Source organism: Penaeus monodon, chromosome 26 (assembly GCF_015228065.2).
Source record: "Penaeus monodon isolate SGIC_2016 chromosome 26, NSTDA_Pmon_1, whole genome shotgun sequence".
NCBI lineage: Eukaryota > Metazoa > Arthropoda > Malacostraca > Decapoda > Penaeidae > Penaeus > Penaeus monodon.
Genome location: NC_051411.1, coordinates 34547306 through 34563957, shown reverse-complemented (window position 1 = coordinate 34563957; position 16652 = coordinate 34547306). Strand labels below are relative to the sequence as shown.

Below are 16652 nucleotides of genomic sequence, written 5' to 3'. Positions count from 1 at the left end.
CACGCGTTTGAAATCCACACATAAAGAGATCGTGATTGCTGTAAGTGCAGAGAGGTTAACTGCATTTCCAGCGTTCCGTGAAAATGCAGATGGAAGCTGATTTATTAGATATCTGTATATTTTTTTTAAAAATCGATTAACACAAACCGAATATATAAGAAAAAGATACCCGAAAATTAAAGAGAAAATAGTTACACAACAACCACCTCTCATCCTTTCCACCTCCCACTCTATTCTCCCGGTCTTCATATTCTCCCCAAACACCAACAACAACAACAACAACAACAACAACCACAGCAACAGCGAACGGACAAAGACACAATCTCCAGTCCGCGCAAAGGTCTCCATCTCTCGCCTCCCTGGAGCATCGCCCAGCCCTCTGAGCCTGTTTTCCATCAAACTAAGCTGCCCCCTAACTCGTCACACAGTGGGAGGGCTAATAAAACACCCCAAATACCTAATTACTTAAGTCCCCCCCATGACCCACGCCACACCGGTCCATTTTCCCAGATTACCGCCGGAGAAAATGGGATGAAGTTACACCTCACTGAGAAAGTCGGCTGCCGGGGACCGTGGTTGGCGAGAGTGTCTGGCCCACTATTTTCTATCCTGTAGGATCGTGGAAGCCCAGTGCATCTCTCTTTTTTTATGCATTCCATAAACTGTATTTCATTTTCAAAAGATATGTGATAGTATAGGGAGGGAACGTAAATATAAAGTTAAAGAAGGGATAGATAGAGACAGACAACGATGTGTGGAAATAATCATATCTCCTAAGAACGTTTGCCGAATCAGAAAAGAGAGAAAGAGCTCGAGAAGGAGGGGGAAAAGAGAGCAAAAATAATTAAATTCCGACAATGGCTACGCTCGTATCTCCTCCAACAGCGTGTTTGCTCATAAACTCCTCAATCTCTCACTTCATTACCATTCTATTAACACTTGCGAATCGGCGCCATTTTCGTAATTAGAATTTAATCACCTAGGCGCGCTCCTCAATAGGATCCAATCGGCTTTCCTACGGGATTTGTGTTGATCCTCTTAGCGCTCGTCTCCCGCCCGCCATGTGACGCTTCACACAAAAAGGCGAGCGCGGGAATTTCAAAAGGTCGAAGAGAAGTAGCGAACACGAGTCTTTACAAAAAGAAGTTGATGTAATTTTGAAATGGAATATAATTTCCATATTATTGAGTGTCCGTTCTTCTTCTTTTCCTTTTCCTTTTACTTTTTTTTTATCTTTTTTTTTCTTTCCTTTTTCTTTCTCTGATCGTATCATTAATTTTCTCCCGGTGGATAAATTGATCTTCGAGTACGGCTATTTTGCATGATCTTCTTATGCGCTTTTATATTTATAAATACTAATAATACAGTATTAAAATTGTCTTTGGAAAAAGACAACCCTGGAAAATACGTAATTCGCTTCAAGTCACTTTTTGGACACAAATCGTTTCCTGCCTTTAGAACCTCAACATTGGGTTAATATTAACGCACAAACAATCGTATATATGTATATATATATATATATATATATATATATATATTATATATATATATATATATATGTTGTGTGTGTGTGTGTGTGTATGTGTGTGTGTATGTCTGTTGTGTGTTGTGTGCATATATATATACATGTATATACTCTGTGTACAACACACACACACACATACATCACACCACACACACACCACACACCAAACACATACACACACACCGCACACACACACATCACACCACACACACACAGCACACCACACACACACCAGCACACACACACACACACACACACACACACACACTATATATATATATATATATATATATATATATATATATATATATATATATATATATACTATATTTGTTATATTATATTATATTATATATATATATATATATATATATATATATATATATATATATATATATATATATATATATATATATTATATATATATATATATATATATATATATATATATACAATATATACACACACACACATGAATATCCTCGTTACTCATCTTACAAAAAAAAAAAAAAATTGTTGCACTATCTTTTGCACTCCTTTCCGGCCTTGGTTGATTGCAGCTTTATTGCAGGAGAATTAGTTGCAGGAGAATTATTGATGATCCTTTCGGGTTTCTCCCTCGACCTTCGGTGTGGGATGCAGCGTGATTTTTTATTAAATGTGATAAATATGTATACGAATGTGTAGGATATTCGCAATTACGTATAAATTGGGTGTTTATATATCCAAGCGTGAAAAAAAAGTTTGAAAAAAAAAATTGAAAATGGGATGAAATTAAACAAAAATATTCACATTATACGTGTATTTTATTTGTTTTTTTTTTCTCTCTTCTTTCTTCCACCCTCTTCTTGTCTACTTCCTTTCTTTCTCTCTTCGTATTTCTCTCTCCCTCTCCGCTTTTCTCCCTTTCTCTTTTATTTTCCCCTCTTCCTTATTTTCATTCTCTCCCTTCCCTTTACCACATCCTCATTCACTCTATTCTTCCTCTCCTTCATCTCCTCTCTTCCCCTCTCTTTATTCTCCCCTTCCCCCTCCTTTCTCTTCCTCCTCCTTCTCCTTTTTCCCACTCCTCATGCTTTCTCCTCCCCTTATTTCTTTCCCCCTTCCTTACCACCCTCCTTCTTTGCCTCCTCCTTCCCCCCTCCTCCCCCCTCCCCCTCCCCCCTCCTCCTTCCCCACTCCTCACCCCTCCCCCTCCCCCCTCCTCCTTCCCCACTCCTCACTCCTCCCCCTCCACTCCCCTTCTCCCTCAAACCGCCGGACCTAATCTCCCACTCCTCCAACTCTCTCTATCGACTTCCACCTTTCCCTCCTTCCTTCTCCCTCCCCCCCTCCCTCCCTCCCCTCCCCTCCCTCCCTCCCCTCCCCTCTCTCCCACTCCTCCCTCCCTCCCTCCCCTCCCCTCCCCTCCCTCCCTCCCTCCTCCTCCCTCTCCTCCCACTCCCTCCTCCCTCCCCTCCCCTCCCCTCCCCTCCCCCCCTCCCCCTTCCACTTCTCCCTCCCTCCTTCCCTCCCCTCCCCTCCCACTCCTCCCTCCCCTCCTCTCCCTCTCCCCCCCTTACACCGCCGGCACGAACCCCCCCCTCACATCTCCCTCCCCACCCCTCCCCTCCCACCCCTCCCTCCCTCCCCTCCCCTCCCCTCCCCTCCCTCCCTCTCCCCCCCTCACACCGCCGGCACGAACCCCCCCCCGAACTCCGCCGCAACCTCCTCGAAGAGCGGCGCCCACTCGGAGTCCCGGCGGAAGAACACGGGCGGGAAGCCGAGGGGCGTGGCCACCTCCACCTCGGCGGGTCCTGACACGATAAGCCCCGCCCACAAGTGCTGCCACGAGGCTCCTCCTCCTCCGTCGCCGCCGCCGCCGGGGATATACACCCTCTGGGAGTCCTGTTTGGGGGGGAGGGGGGAAGGGAGGGGGGAAGGGGGGGTAAGGGGAAGGGAAGGGGGGAGGAGGGGGGGAGAAATGGAGGGGGAGGGTGGGAGAAAGGGAGGAGGAGGGGGAGAAAGGGAGGAGGAGGGGGAGAAAGGAAGGAGGAAAGGAAGAAATGGAGGAGGAGGAGGGGGGGCAAGGGAGAAGGAGAGGGTGAGAAAGGGAGGGGGTGAGAAAGGGAGGGGGAGAGCGAGGTTGGGATAGGAGAAGGGGAGGGGATAGGAAGGGGAGGGGGTTGGGGTAAGGAAAAGGAAGAAGGTTGGGGTATTAGGCAGGAGGAGGGGAGGGGGATTCGGGGATAAAGAGGGGAGAAAGGCAAGAGGAAGGGAGGAGAGAGAGACAACAGGAAGGGAGGAGAGAAAGGTAAGAGGAAGGGAGGGGAGAAAAAATTTGAGGAGAAAAGGGGGAAAAGAGGCCCAAAAAAAGAAAGGGAGGAAAAAGTAACAGGAAGAAAAAGGGGGAAATGGAGAAAATGATAAAATGAGGGGAAAGAGAAGGGAAGACAGGAAGAGGGGAATAAAAGATGATGAAAGAAGATTTAAAAAAAAAGAAAGAGAGAAAACAAAGAAGAAAGAACAAGAAAAAAGACGGGGAAGAGAGGAGAGAGAGAAGGAGAGAGAGAGAGAGAGAGATGAAAGGGAAGGGAAAGGTAAGAAGAGGTGAGGGGAAAAGAGGGAAGAAAAGGGGAATAAAGCGGAGATTGAGAAAAGGGAGAAGGGGAAATGGAGAAATTCTTTCCCTTAGTTTTTTTTTTTTTTATTGCAATGGCAATGTTTTTTTTTTTGAAATTTTAAATTATTATAATTTATAATAATTTTATATTATTAATTATATTATAATTTATTATATATTTTATAATATTTTTTTTTTCCCCATACATTTTTCCCCATTTTTTTTATGACAGACCCGAGAAAAGAATTTTTTCATGAAAAATTTTGCGGCAATAAAAAAAAAAATTATTATTTATTTTTGCAATGTTTCGCCATTTTATTTTTTATCATAGACAAAAACGCCAAGATTATCACATGTCTTATATAATTACCAGAAACACTAAACACTATACAATACCATCAATAAATATCCCTATTTTACTAAATCTTTATTCTTCAATATTCCCCTAAATACCCCAAGCCTTTAAGTAACTTTTTTCTTTACCATTTAACCATTAAAATTTTTTTAAATAAAATCCCGCATTTTTTCAACGAATACCATTTTTTATCATCTGGGAAATTCCCCCATCCAACAAATTATCGTACATTCCCCCAGAAATTATCCATATTCTTAATAAGTACCCTACACCCTCAAAAAAAATCCTATATGACCAGTAAATACCTATATTACCAACAAATGCCTATTATTTCCTCAAAAAAGATTACCCTTATATTTTTCAAAAAATACCCTATTTTTCCCTCACAGATTCTCCTATAATTCCAAACCCCAATTAAATTACCCTATATTCTCAATAAAAAAGACTATATTCTCAAGAAAATATACTATATTCTCAATAAAAAACCTTACAAATACCCTACTATTTCAACAAACGCTCTATAGTTTCAATAAACGCCCTTTATTGTCAACCCCCATCCGGTATATGGCCACACACACACCTCAGCCCAAGGTCAGCAAATCCTCACTCCTGACCTCGCCTCTCAACCCACCTGTCCCTTGTGGATGACGGGAGCCACCAGAAGGTCAGGGCCGAACATGTACTGGTACTCGACGTCCCACGATCCAGGGTCATCCTCGAAGTACAGGAAGAGTGGGGCTTGAGCAGGGATGCCTGTGTGTGTGTGTGTGTGTTTGCGTTTAGAAGTTGGTTTTCTCCGTAACTTGTTCATTCATTCATTATCCGAACAAATATTTAAGAGAAACGCATGTGTATTCAAGCGCAAGCAAATATACATGTGAATAAAAACCTGTACATATAAAAGAAACAAATAACAAAAATAGAGACATAATCGCACACAAATATGCATAAACGTGCATGCAAACGTAAATAGACACAAACAAACACACAATACATACATGAACACAAATACAAACTCAATAACGTGTACTCAAAGACAAAGGGGAAATGAAACGAAATTAAATCAAACTGAATCGATTAAATTGCATTTCTTCTCGTGGCTGTTTCCTTTCTATTTACATACGTACACAATCAAAAGTACACACGCAAAGAACGTACACAAACAAGCAGATATTTAGTTTCTCATTTATCCTTTTCTTAAATTCATGATAAAAGCTTCAGTGGAGATATATAGTACTGAAGTAACTAATATGGAAAAAAACAAAGGTTAATATCATCTCTGAAATCATTCACGCACATACACACAAACACACACAATACACAAAAAAACAAACACACATACTCAGAAACACACACCTCTTCTTCCATCACAAGACACACATACGCAAAATACAACGACCATACACACACACAGGCACACACACACACACACACACACACACACACACACACACACACACACACACACACACACACACACACACACACACACACACACACACAATTTCCTTCTTACCTTCATCAAAGCAGGCATCGACGAGAGTGCGTGTGTAAGGTGCGAGGCGTGCGTGCATCTGCGTGAGTCTGGCGAATTGGGTGAGGGTGTCTTCGTCGCTATAAAACTGGTGGTTGGCTTTCGGTTTGTTGCCTATAAGGAAGGGGAGAAGAGGAGGGGGTGAGGAGGGAGACGGCGTGGGAGAGAGAGAAATGTCAATACTATGTAGAGATTTATATATATATATATATAATATATATATATTATATATATATATATATATATATATATATATATATATATATACAATATATATATATATATATATATATATATATATATATATATTATATATATATATATATATGTGTGTGTGTGTGTGTGTGTGTGTGTGTGTGTGTGTGTGTGTGTGTGTGTGTGTGTATGTGTGTGTATGCGCGTGTGTGTGTTTGTGTGGTAGTGTGGGTGTGTTTTTTTCTACACACACATACATAAGCCTAGAAAAATACAATTATTTTGATACATAAAAAAGGGGATAGAAAGGATCTAAAAAGTACCGACCCATAAGCCTCCTTTCAGTTACTTACAAACTGTTCACAAAAGTCATCACAACTCGCATCTCTAACCAGCTTAGTGAACAGGTAGGCTTCCGCAGTGGATTCTCAACAACAGACCACCTCCACACGCTCACCCAAATAAGAGAAAAAATAAACGAATTTAGGAAATCCCTCTGTATGGCATTCATCGATTACGAAAGGGTATTTGCCTCTGTACAAATACCAGCAGTACTAGAAGCTATTCGAAGACAGGGAGTAGAGGAGGTATATTGTAAAATACTGGAAGATAGATACGAAGATGGGACAGCAAGAATCAAGCTCTACACGGAAACCGACAAAATACCAATTAAAAAAGACGTTAGACAGGGTGATACCATCTCACCAAAACTGTTTACAGCTTGCCTGGAGGAAATATTCAAGAAGCTGGAATGGAACGGAAAGGGTATCAAAATAGAAGACGAATACCTAAATAATCTATGATTTGCAGAGTTTTTTTTTCTCTTCGGTGAATCTGCAAATGAAATGCAGCAACTAATAAGCAATCTGAATAGAGAAAGTCTGAAAGTCGGACATAGGATGAACAAGAAGAAGACTAAAATCATGTTCAATTCGAACAGATACATGTACAAGTAGAGGTAGTGGACAATTATATATATATACCTAGGGCAACTCGTACAGACAAACACATCTAGCGAAGAGGAAATTAAGCGACGCATCAGTCTAGGCTGGAGCGCCTTCGGCAGACACAGTATGTTTAAAAAGAATAACCCTTTAACCTATACGTACTACTATTTATGACCTATGGATCAGAAACATGGACTACAACCAAATTACTGGAGAGTAAACTAATAAGTGCCCAGAGAGGGATGAAGAGGCTGATGCTGGGAATTACCCTAAGAGATCGGATGAGGGCGACGTGGATCAGGGAACAGACAAGAGTGGAAGATATACTTGGGAGCATCAAAAAAGAAAAAAATGGCAATGAGCAGATCATATATGTCGGAGGCAGAACGACAGTTAGACAAGGAAAGGAACAGACTGGGTTATAGATAACATAAAGAGGCCAAAGGCCAGACTAATGAGAAGATGGCGTGACGAAATAACGAAATTTAGAAGCCAAGACTGGACACAAAGTCAATGCAAAACAGACAAAGTTGGAAAAGGGAAAGTGAAAACACCTTCGGTTCAACTGATTACTGGTTTTACCAAACAATATGTCTGGCGTATTGCAGTGTAACTGTTTCAAAACGGCAGAGATAGTTCCTCCTAGTTAGTTGGAGACTGCGAGTTGAGAAGGAGCCTGGGGGATTCCACTCGACTTTTCTTTTCTCCTGACAAACCTCTACATTTACATATATATACATATAAACACACACGCACATATATACAATTATATGTATATATACATGAATCTATATACGTATATGCACACATATATATGTTATATATATATATATATATATATATATATATATATATATATATATATATATATATATATTATAGTATACGTATGTATGTATGTATGTATGATATATATATATATATATATATATATATATATATATATATATATATATATACATACACACACACATACACGCATCCATACAAAACAAAACCGAAATTGAGCAGGCGCGGGCGGGAGGCGCCGGCCTCGACGCCCACCCTCGTGCGTCCTCATGACGGGCGTGAAGACAGCGTACTCGGCCGACCGCAGGAACAGCTCCTTGCTCCTCTGCAGGACGGGCGGCTGCGTCGTGTAGCCTCCGATGTCGAAGTGAGTCACGCACATCCCGCTCAGGCCCAGGCTCAGGGCTGCGAGGGAAACGAGCGCTTCAGATTTTCGGCTTTTTTTTTTTTTTAATTGGTGATTTGTTTATCATAGGCTTGGTTCTTATTTAGTTATCGGTTTGTTTATCTACTCATTTACTTTTATTTTCTTATTATTTATTTATTTATTTGTTAGGTATTAGGTGTGTTTTATGTTATGGATATAATTGGAAGCTTTATGTGGTGATATATATATTTTTTTCTCTTCAGATGGGACAGTTTTTTTTCGATCTAAAAGAACTAAATAAAGAAAAAAAACAAATAACACCCAAGAGAACACATTTGAAAGACGAAGTTAAAGAACACATTCGGAGAACACAAAAGAACAGTAAAAACATTACATTGAAAATAAGGACACATCAAACTGAAAACAAGGACACATTAAACTGAAAACAAGGACACATCAAACTGAAAATAAGGACACATTAAACTGAAAATAAGGACACATTAAACTGAAAATAAGGACACATTAAACTGAAAACAAGGACGTATCAAACTGAAAACAAGGACACATCAAACTGAAAACAAGGAACACATCAAACTGAAAACAAGGACACATTAAACTGAAAACAAGGACACATTAAACTGAAAACAAGGACACATTAAGCTGAAAATAAGGACACATTAAACTGAAAATAAGGACACATTAAACTGAAAACAAGGACACATTAAACTGAAAACAAGGACACATTAAGCTGAAAACAAGGACACATCAAACTGAAAACAAGGACACATCAAACTGAAAACAAGGACACATTAAACTGAAAACAAGGACACATCAAACTGAAAACAAGGACACATCAAACTGAAAACAAGGACACATCAAACTGAAAACAAGGACACATTAAACTGAAAATAAAGACACATCAAACTGAAAATAAGGACACATTACATGAACACGTTCCAAAAAAAAAACACTCGGGAGAACAGATTCGAAGAACAACAAGAATGCATCTAAAGAACAGACGAATAAAATATTTTACGAACACCCAAAAGAACACATTTGGAGAACACACTAAGAGAAATGCATTTGATGAACGAATAACATTGAATGGTAGCGCCAAGGAAAACAATTTTGAATAACACCAACAAAGAACGAATCTAAAAAACACGAAAACAACACAAAAAGAACAGATTTAAACAAGAACGTTTGAAGAACACAGACATAAATACATTCGAAGAACACCAAGGACTCGTGTGAAGAACAATAACACATCTGTAGAACAATTCGATGAAATTGAAGAACACATCTGATGGACAAAAATACATTCGAAGAACAAGAAGAACAGAAACATATTTGAAAAACACAAGACATTTATAGAATAAGAAGAACAAGAAGAACACTACGAACAACACATTCGAAGAGCACCACGCACCCATCTGAAGAACACAGAAGAAAACACCGAAGAACACCTGAAAAAAATTGAGAACAATATATTCGAAGAACATATTAGAAGAACACCAATAACGCAACTGAAGAACACATTCAAATAATAACAAGACCACACTCGAAGAACACATTTAATTAATTGAGGAGAACAGCCAAGACTAAGAACACAATCAAAGAACACACCGAAAGAACACATTTACTTGAAGAACGCCCACGGGGAACACCCAAGGAGCAAGAACGTAACTGAAGAACTCGACGACCACAATCGAAGAACACGTTTACTTGAAGAACGCCCATGGAGAACAGCCAAGTTATCGGTTTGTTTATCTACTCATTTACTTTTATTTTCTTATTATTTATTTATTTATTTGTTAGGTATTAGGTGTGTTTTATGTTATGGATATAATTGGAAGCTTAATGTGGTGATATATATATTTTTTTCTCTTCAGATGGGACAGTTTTTTTTTTCGATCTAAAAGAACTAAATAAAGAAAAAAACAAACAAATAAAACCCAAGAGAACACATTTGAAAGACGGAGTTAAAGAACACATTCGGAGAACACAAAAGAACAGTAAAAACATTACATTGAAAATAAGGACACATTAAACTGAAAACAAGGACACATTAAACTGAAAACAAGGACGTATCAAACTGAAAATAAGGACACATTAAACTGAAAACAAGGACACATCAAACTGAAAATAAGGACACATTAAACTGAAAACAAGGACGTATCAAACTGAAAACAAGGACACATCAAACTGAAAACAAGGACACATCAAACTGAAAACAAGGACACATCAAACTGAAAACAAGGACACATTAAGCTGAAAATAAAGACACATTAAACTGAAAATAAGGACACATTAAACTGAAAATAAGGACACATTAAACTGAAAACAAGGACACATTAAACTGAAAACAAGGACACATTAAACTGAAAACAAGGACACATTAAGCTGAAAATAAAGACACATTAAACTGAAAACAAGGACACATCAAACTGAAAACAAGGACACATTAAACTGAAAATAAGGACACATTAAACTGAAAACAAGGACACATTAAGCTGAAAATAAAGACACATTAAACTGAAAACAAGGACACATCAAACTGAAAACAAGGACACATCAAACTGAAAACAAGGACACATTAAACTGAAAATAAAGACACATCAAACTGAAAATAAGGACACATTACATGAACACGTTCCAAAAAAAAAACACTCGGGAGAACAGATTCGAAGAACAACAAGAATGCATCTAAAGAACAGACGAATAAAATATTTTACGAACACCCAAAAGAACACATTTGGAGAACACACTAAGAGAAATGCATTTGATGAACGAATAACATTGAATGGTAGCGCCAAGGAAAACAATTTTGAATAACACCAACAAAGAACGAATCTAAAAAACACGAAAACAACACAAAAAGAACAGATTTAAACAAGAACGTTTGAAGAACACAGACATAAATACATTCGAAGAACACCAAGGACTCGTGTGAAGAACAATAACACATCTGTAGAACAATTCGATGAAATTGAAGAACACATCTGATGGACAAAAATACATTCGAAGAACAAGAAGAACAGAAACATATTTGAAAAACACAAGACATTTATAGAATAAGAAGAACAAGAAGAACACTACGAACAACACATTCGAAGAGCACCACGCACCCATCTGAAGAACACAGAAGAAAACACCGAAGAACACCTGAAAAAAATTGAGAACAATATATTCGAAGAACATATTAGAAGAACACCAATAACGCAACTGAAGAACACATTCAAATAATAACAAGACCACACTCGAAGAACACATTTAATTAATTGAGGAGAACAGCCAAGACTAAGAACACAATCAAAGAACACACCGAAAGAACACATTTACTTGAAGAACGCCCACGGGGAACACCCAAGGAGCAAGAACGTAACTGAAGAACTCGACGACCACAATCGAAGAACACGTTTACTTGAAGAACGCCCACGGAGAACAGCCAAGAACCAAGACCACAATCGAAGAACACATTTAATTGAAGAACGGAGAACACCCAAGGACCAAGAACATAACTGAAGAACTCGACGACCACAACCGAAGAACACGAAGAACAGTCTCACCGGCCACGATGGTAGACGCCACGCCATCTCCGAGTGACCAGTCGACGTTCTGATCGCCCGCCCACGCCAAGTACGTACTCAAGGCTGACCCTCGACCCCCTGACCGCATGAAGGGCACGATTTGACCTTCCTTCCCCGACAGACGCAGTGCTTTCCTGCGGGGTCAGAGGTCAGATGGTTATTCTTCTCTGTCGGGGGCGTAGGTTATGATGGGTGGGTATTTATCAGGTCAAAGGTTAGATGGTTTATTCCTCTGTTGGGGTTATAGGTCAAGATGAGTATTTTTGTTGTTGTTATCAGGTCAAAGGTTAGATGGTTTATTCCTCTGTTGGGGTCACAGATCGAGGGGATTTTTTTTTTGTTATCAGGTCAAAGGTCAGCTGATTAATTTCTCTGTCGGGGTCATAGGTCAAGATGGCTATTTGTTTCAGGTCAGAGGTCGGATTGTTTTTTTTTCTCATCTATTGCGGTCACGTTTTAAGCTGGATATTCTTTTATTGGGTCAAAGGTCAGATTGTTATTCAACTGTCGGGGTCAGTGTCATTTTTTCCCCTGTGATATCATAAAAGATATAATAATAACAAAACAACAACATTGATAATAAAAAATAATGGGCAATAAATAATAACAATGATAATAATAATAATGATGATAATAATGATAATAATAATAATAACAATGAAATGATGATGATAATGATTACTATTATTACGATGATGATGATGATGATGATGATGATGATGATGATAATAATGATAATGATAATGATGATGATCACAATAATGATAACAAAAACTATACTAACAATATCAATAACACTGATAATAGCAACTATTACTACTAACACTTCTACTACTACACCTACTACTAATAATAATGATAATAATAATAAGAGAAATAATAACAACAATAACAATAATAATTATCATTATCATAACAATAATGATAAAAAATATAATGATAATAATAACAACAATAATAATAAAAATAACAACAAAATCAACAACAATGGAAACAAATAATAATAATAACAAATAGGATAAAATATGAATAACACCACCACCGCCATCACCACCACCTTCACCATCACCATCTCCTCCACCATTACCACCACCACCACCACCTCCACCACTATCACCACCCACCACCACCCCCACTCCCATCCCCACCACCACCACCACCTCACCACCACCACCACCACCCCTACCACCCCCCTCCCACCATCACTACCACCCCCACCACCACCCCCTCCATCACTATCACCACCCCTCACCCCCACCCCCCCCCCCACCACCCCCTCCCACCACCCCCACCCCCACCCCCACCACCACCAACAGTAACAACAACGGCACTCACGTGTTACAACTCGCCCAGAGGCTAGGGAACCGATTGTGTATTTGTGCCGGCGTGTTCTCTGTGAAACCTTGTGAAAACATATCCGTGCGCGTGTATTCGCCGAAATCTGCCATCCAGCCCGAGAGGCCTAAGTTGATCATGTTTTCCTGAATTTTTTCTGGAAGGGAAGATTAATTTTGGTGGGAGTGTGGGAAAGGAAGGGAAAGGGGAGGGGAGGGGAAGGGAGGGAAGGGGAGGGGGAGGGATGGGGGAGGGGATGGGGATGGGAGGGGAGGAGGAAGGAAGGGATGGAGATGGGAGGGAGGGGAGGGAGGGAAGGGAGGGGAAGGAGGAGAAGGGGGAAGAAGGTGGAGCGGAGGGAAGGGAAGGGGAGGAGAGTGGAGGGAGGAGAGGGGGAAGGTGGAGGGAAGAGGGGAAGGAGGTGGAGGAAAGGGAGGAGACGGGGAAGAAGGTGGAGGGGAGGGCAGGGGAGGGGAGTGAGAGTGGGAGGGGAGGAGGGAGGAAAGAAGGGAAAGGAAGTAGATAATACTGACATCACCAATAATCAAAATCATAAACTTAATAATCACAAAAACAAGAACACCACACCACCAAACAGCCACTTACTCGCATACCAACTGCTGGCTTCGTCACTGACCAAGTCGACAGTTCCGGCCATAAAACCACCGAAATCCTGCGTGAAAGACTGGCCTTCGCTGTCAACCATGAGGTATCCTAGACTATCGGCTTCCTCGTACAATTCGCTGCCTTCTATGAGGTGTGGGTTGATGTATGCCATCACGCCCACGCCTTCTTGGCCGAGGGTCGTGATCATTTCGTCCAGTCCTGTGTTGTGGGCGTGGGCGTGGGTGCAAAGAATGAGGTGGGGGTTGGGTTAATATATATATATATTTTTTTTTGGGGGGGGGGATTCGTTTGTCTATTAACCTTTTTTGTTGGGTGGTATTGTCAATAAAGTTATTGTTATCATTTTTATCATAATTGTTGTTGTGTGTGTGTGTGTGTGTGTGTGGTGTGTGTGTGTGTGTGTGTGTGTGTGTTGTGTGTGTGTGTTGTGTGTGTGTGTGTGTGTGTGTGTGTGTGTGTGTGTGTGTGTGTGTGTGTGTGTGTGTGTGTGTGTGTGTGTGTGTGTGTGTGTGTGTGTGTGTGTGCGTGTGTGTGTGTGTGCGTGCGTTTTTTCTGTGCCTGCATTTATATATACAATACCTACTTACACACGAAAGTCCGTACACGTACATAATAATGATAATAATGATAACAATAATAATAATAATTGACGATAGTAACAATAATAGCCAATATAACAACAAGACCAGCAAAGCGCCCGCTGACCAGGGTAGTAGGTCTGGTTCCACTGCCAGTTCCAGTAGACGCGGTGGCCGAAGAGGGTCTCCGTCGTGCCAGACCAGTCCTGGATCCAGAGGGCGCTCACGTTCACGCCCGCGCCCTTGGCCAGCTCGTAGTAGTCGAGGACCTGCGGGCGGGCGGGTTTCAAATGGGGTGTTTTTTGCCTTTTCTTATGGGTGGAATGTCGTGGTACTGGTGGTACAGGTTTTGGTTTAAGACGAAACACTTGGAGATAAATATATATGGATGTATATACACACGCGAGCGCGCAAAGATCACACACAAAGACAAAGAGACGCACACGAACGCGCACACACACTACCCTCACCCACACATACCTTACCCCTATTCCCACTCCTCCCACCCCAACTTCCCACTCACTCCCACACACATGACTAACCTCCACCCTCTATCCACTCCACACACACACACCACACACACACACACACACACACACACACACACACACACACACACATCACACACACACACACAACCACACACACACATACTCCAAACCCCACCCCCCCCCCTCCCCCCACCACACACACATATCCCCCTCAACCACATCTCCCCTCCCTTCCCCCACCTCTTCACCACCCCCACTCCCCTCCCCCACACCCCAAAATCCCCCTTCCATTCACCTCCTGTGTCCCCCTCTGCAGACTCAGGATAGTCCCCGTGATTATCCAATCCGGGAGCGTAGGCGAATAATGGACCTTGCTCGGGATAAGGTTCATCATCGTGTCATTGAAGTACATTCTGAGCAAGAACGAATGGCTATGGATGTAGAACTCGTGGTAGTTTGGTTGACTGAAGTTCATGACCATGTAACTGCAATGGGTAGGAGAGGGTGAGTGATGTTCTGTGGTTTGTAAAATTATTTGTCTTGATTTAACACATATATGATAATAATAATGATAGAAGTAATAGTAATAACAGTAATACTAGTAATGATAGTAATGATAGTAATAATAGTAATAATAGTAATAACAGTAATAGTAATAATAGTAATAATAGTAAAAATAATAATAATAATGATAATGATAATGATAATAATAGTAGTAATAATAATAATAAAAAATATCTTAATAATAACAGCCACAGCAACAACATTGACAGTAACATAATAATAGTAATAATAATAGCACTCATCATATTCGTTAAATTATGCTGAAAGACACGTTGATTTAACTAACTTCTAAATACTGATAAGTCTCCGCTAAGAATATTCTCGTTTTCTTTGACACATTTCAACGGGTGACCACTTTAGATCTTATCATTTTATGCTCATCCCTCACTAAATCAAAAATATCCACTCTTAAGAATAAAAAAAAAAAAAACAGAGGAAGACCGACCAACCCACTTTAACAATGACACACACACACAATAGATCATGAAAAAGGATTATAAAAAACTTCAAAAAACAACAACAAAAAAAAAACATATGATATCACCCGTGAACCAAACATCAGATAACCAAAAAATCATCAACCTGAAAATAGAAAAAAAAAAAATCAAAAACACACAAAAAAACGCCCGCACCCCTCCCCCACTCCCCCCCAAAAAAAAAAACCGCCCCCCTCCCACCCCCACTAAAAAAAAAAAAAAATAGAATAAACCCAAAGATATTCAAAAACTGACGTACTCGTAGTCGTCGAATATAAGAGAATAGCGTTTCGAGGAAACAAACGAAGGCTCAGGCCAGTAGGTGGTATAGTACTCTCCTCCCGCACCGCCTTCGATGTCGGTGATGTTGGCGATTATTCCTCCATCTCGACCAATACCTGGGGGAGGAGATGGAGATGATGGAGGAGAGATGGAGATGATGGAGGAGAGATGGAGATGAAGTTGGTAGAGGATATGGAGGAGGAGATGAAGATGTAGGAGATGGAGATGGAGGAAATGGAGAAGATTGAGGAGATGGAGAAGAGAGAGGAATTGGAGAAGATGGAGGAAATGGAGGAGATGAAGGAAATGGAGAAGATAGAGAAGATGATGTTGAAGTAGATGTGTCAGAATCTCTGTATCCTCTTTGCTATCGTATCCTACGTATCTAGCTATCA

General features: G+C 40.4%; 1 protein-coding gene across 1 annotated transcript in view; it reads right to left on the bottom strand.

The window, feature by feature from the left end:
* Nucleotides 1-3185: 3185 nt before the first annotated feature.
* Nucleotides 3186-16652, bottom strand: part of LOC119590108 (sulfoquinovosidase-like) — a 19464-nt gene continuing 5997 nt past the window's right edge. The window contains exons 5-14 of the mRNA XM_037938875.1: nt 16235-16373; nt 15231-15420; nt 14572-14713; nt 13846-14064; nt 13240-13396; nt 11884-12038; nt 8203-8352; nt 5999-6130; nt 5114-5235; nt 3186-3412 (exon numbers count right to left, since the gene is read on the bottom strand). Of these exons, the coding sequence (XP_037794803.1) occupies nt 3191-3412; nt 5114-5235; nt 5999-6130; nt 8203-8352; nt 11884-12038; nt 13240-13396; nt 13846-14064; nt 14572-14713; nt 15231-15420; nt 16235-16373 (1628 nt within the window). The 3' untranslated portion in view covers nt 3186-3190. The remainder of the gene's footprint in view (nt 3413-5113; nt 5236-5998; nt 6131-8202; nt 8353-11883; nt 12039-13239; nt 13397-13845; nt 14065-14571; nt 14714-15230; nt 15421-16234; nt 16374-16652) is intronic.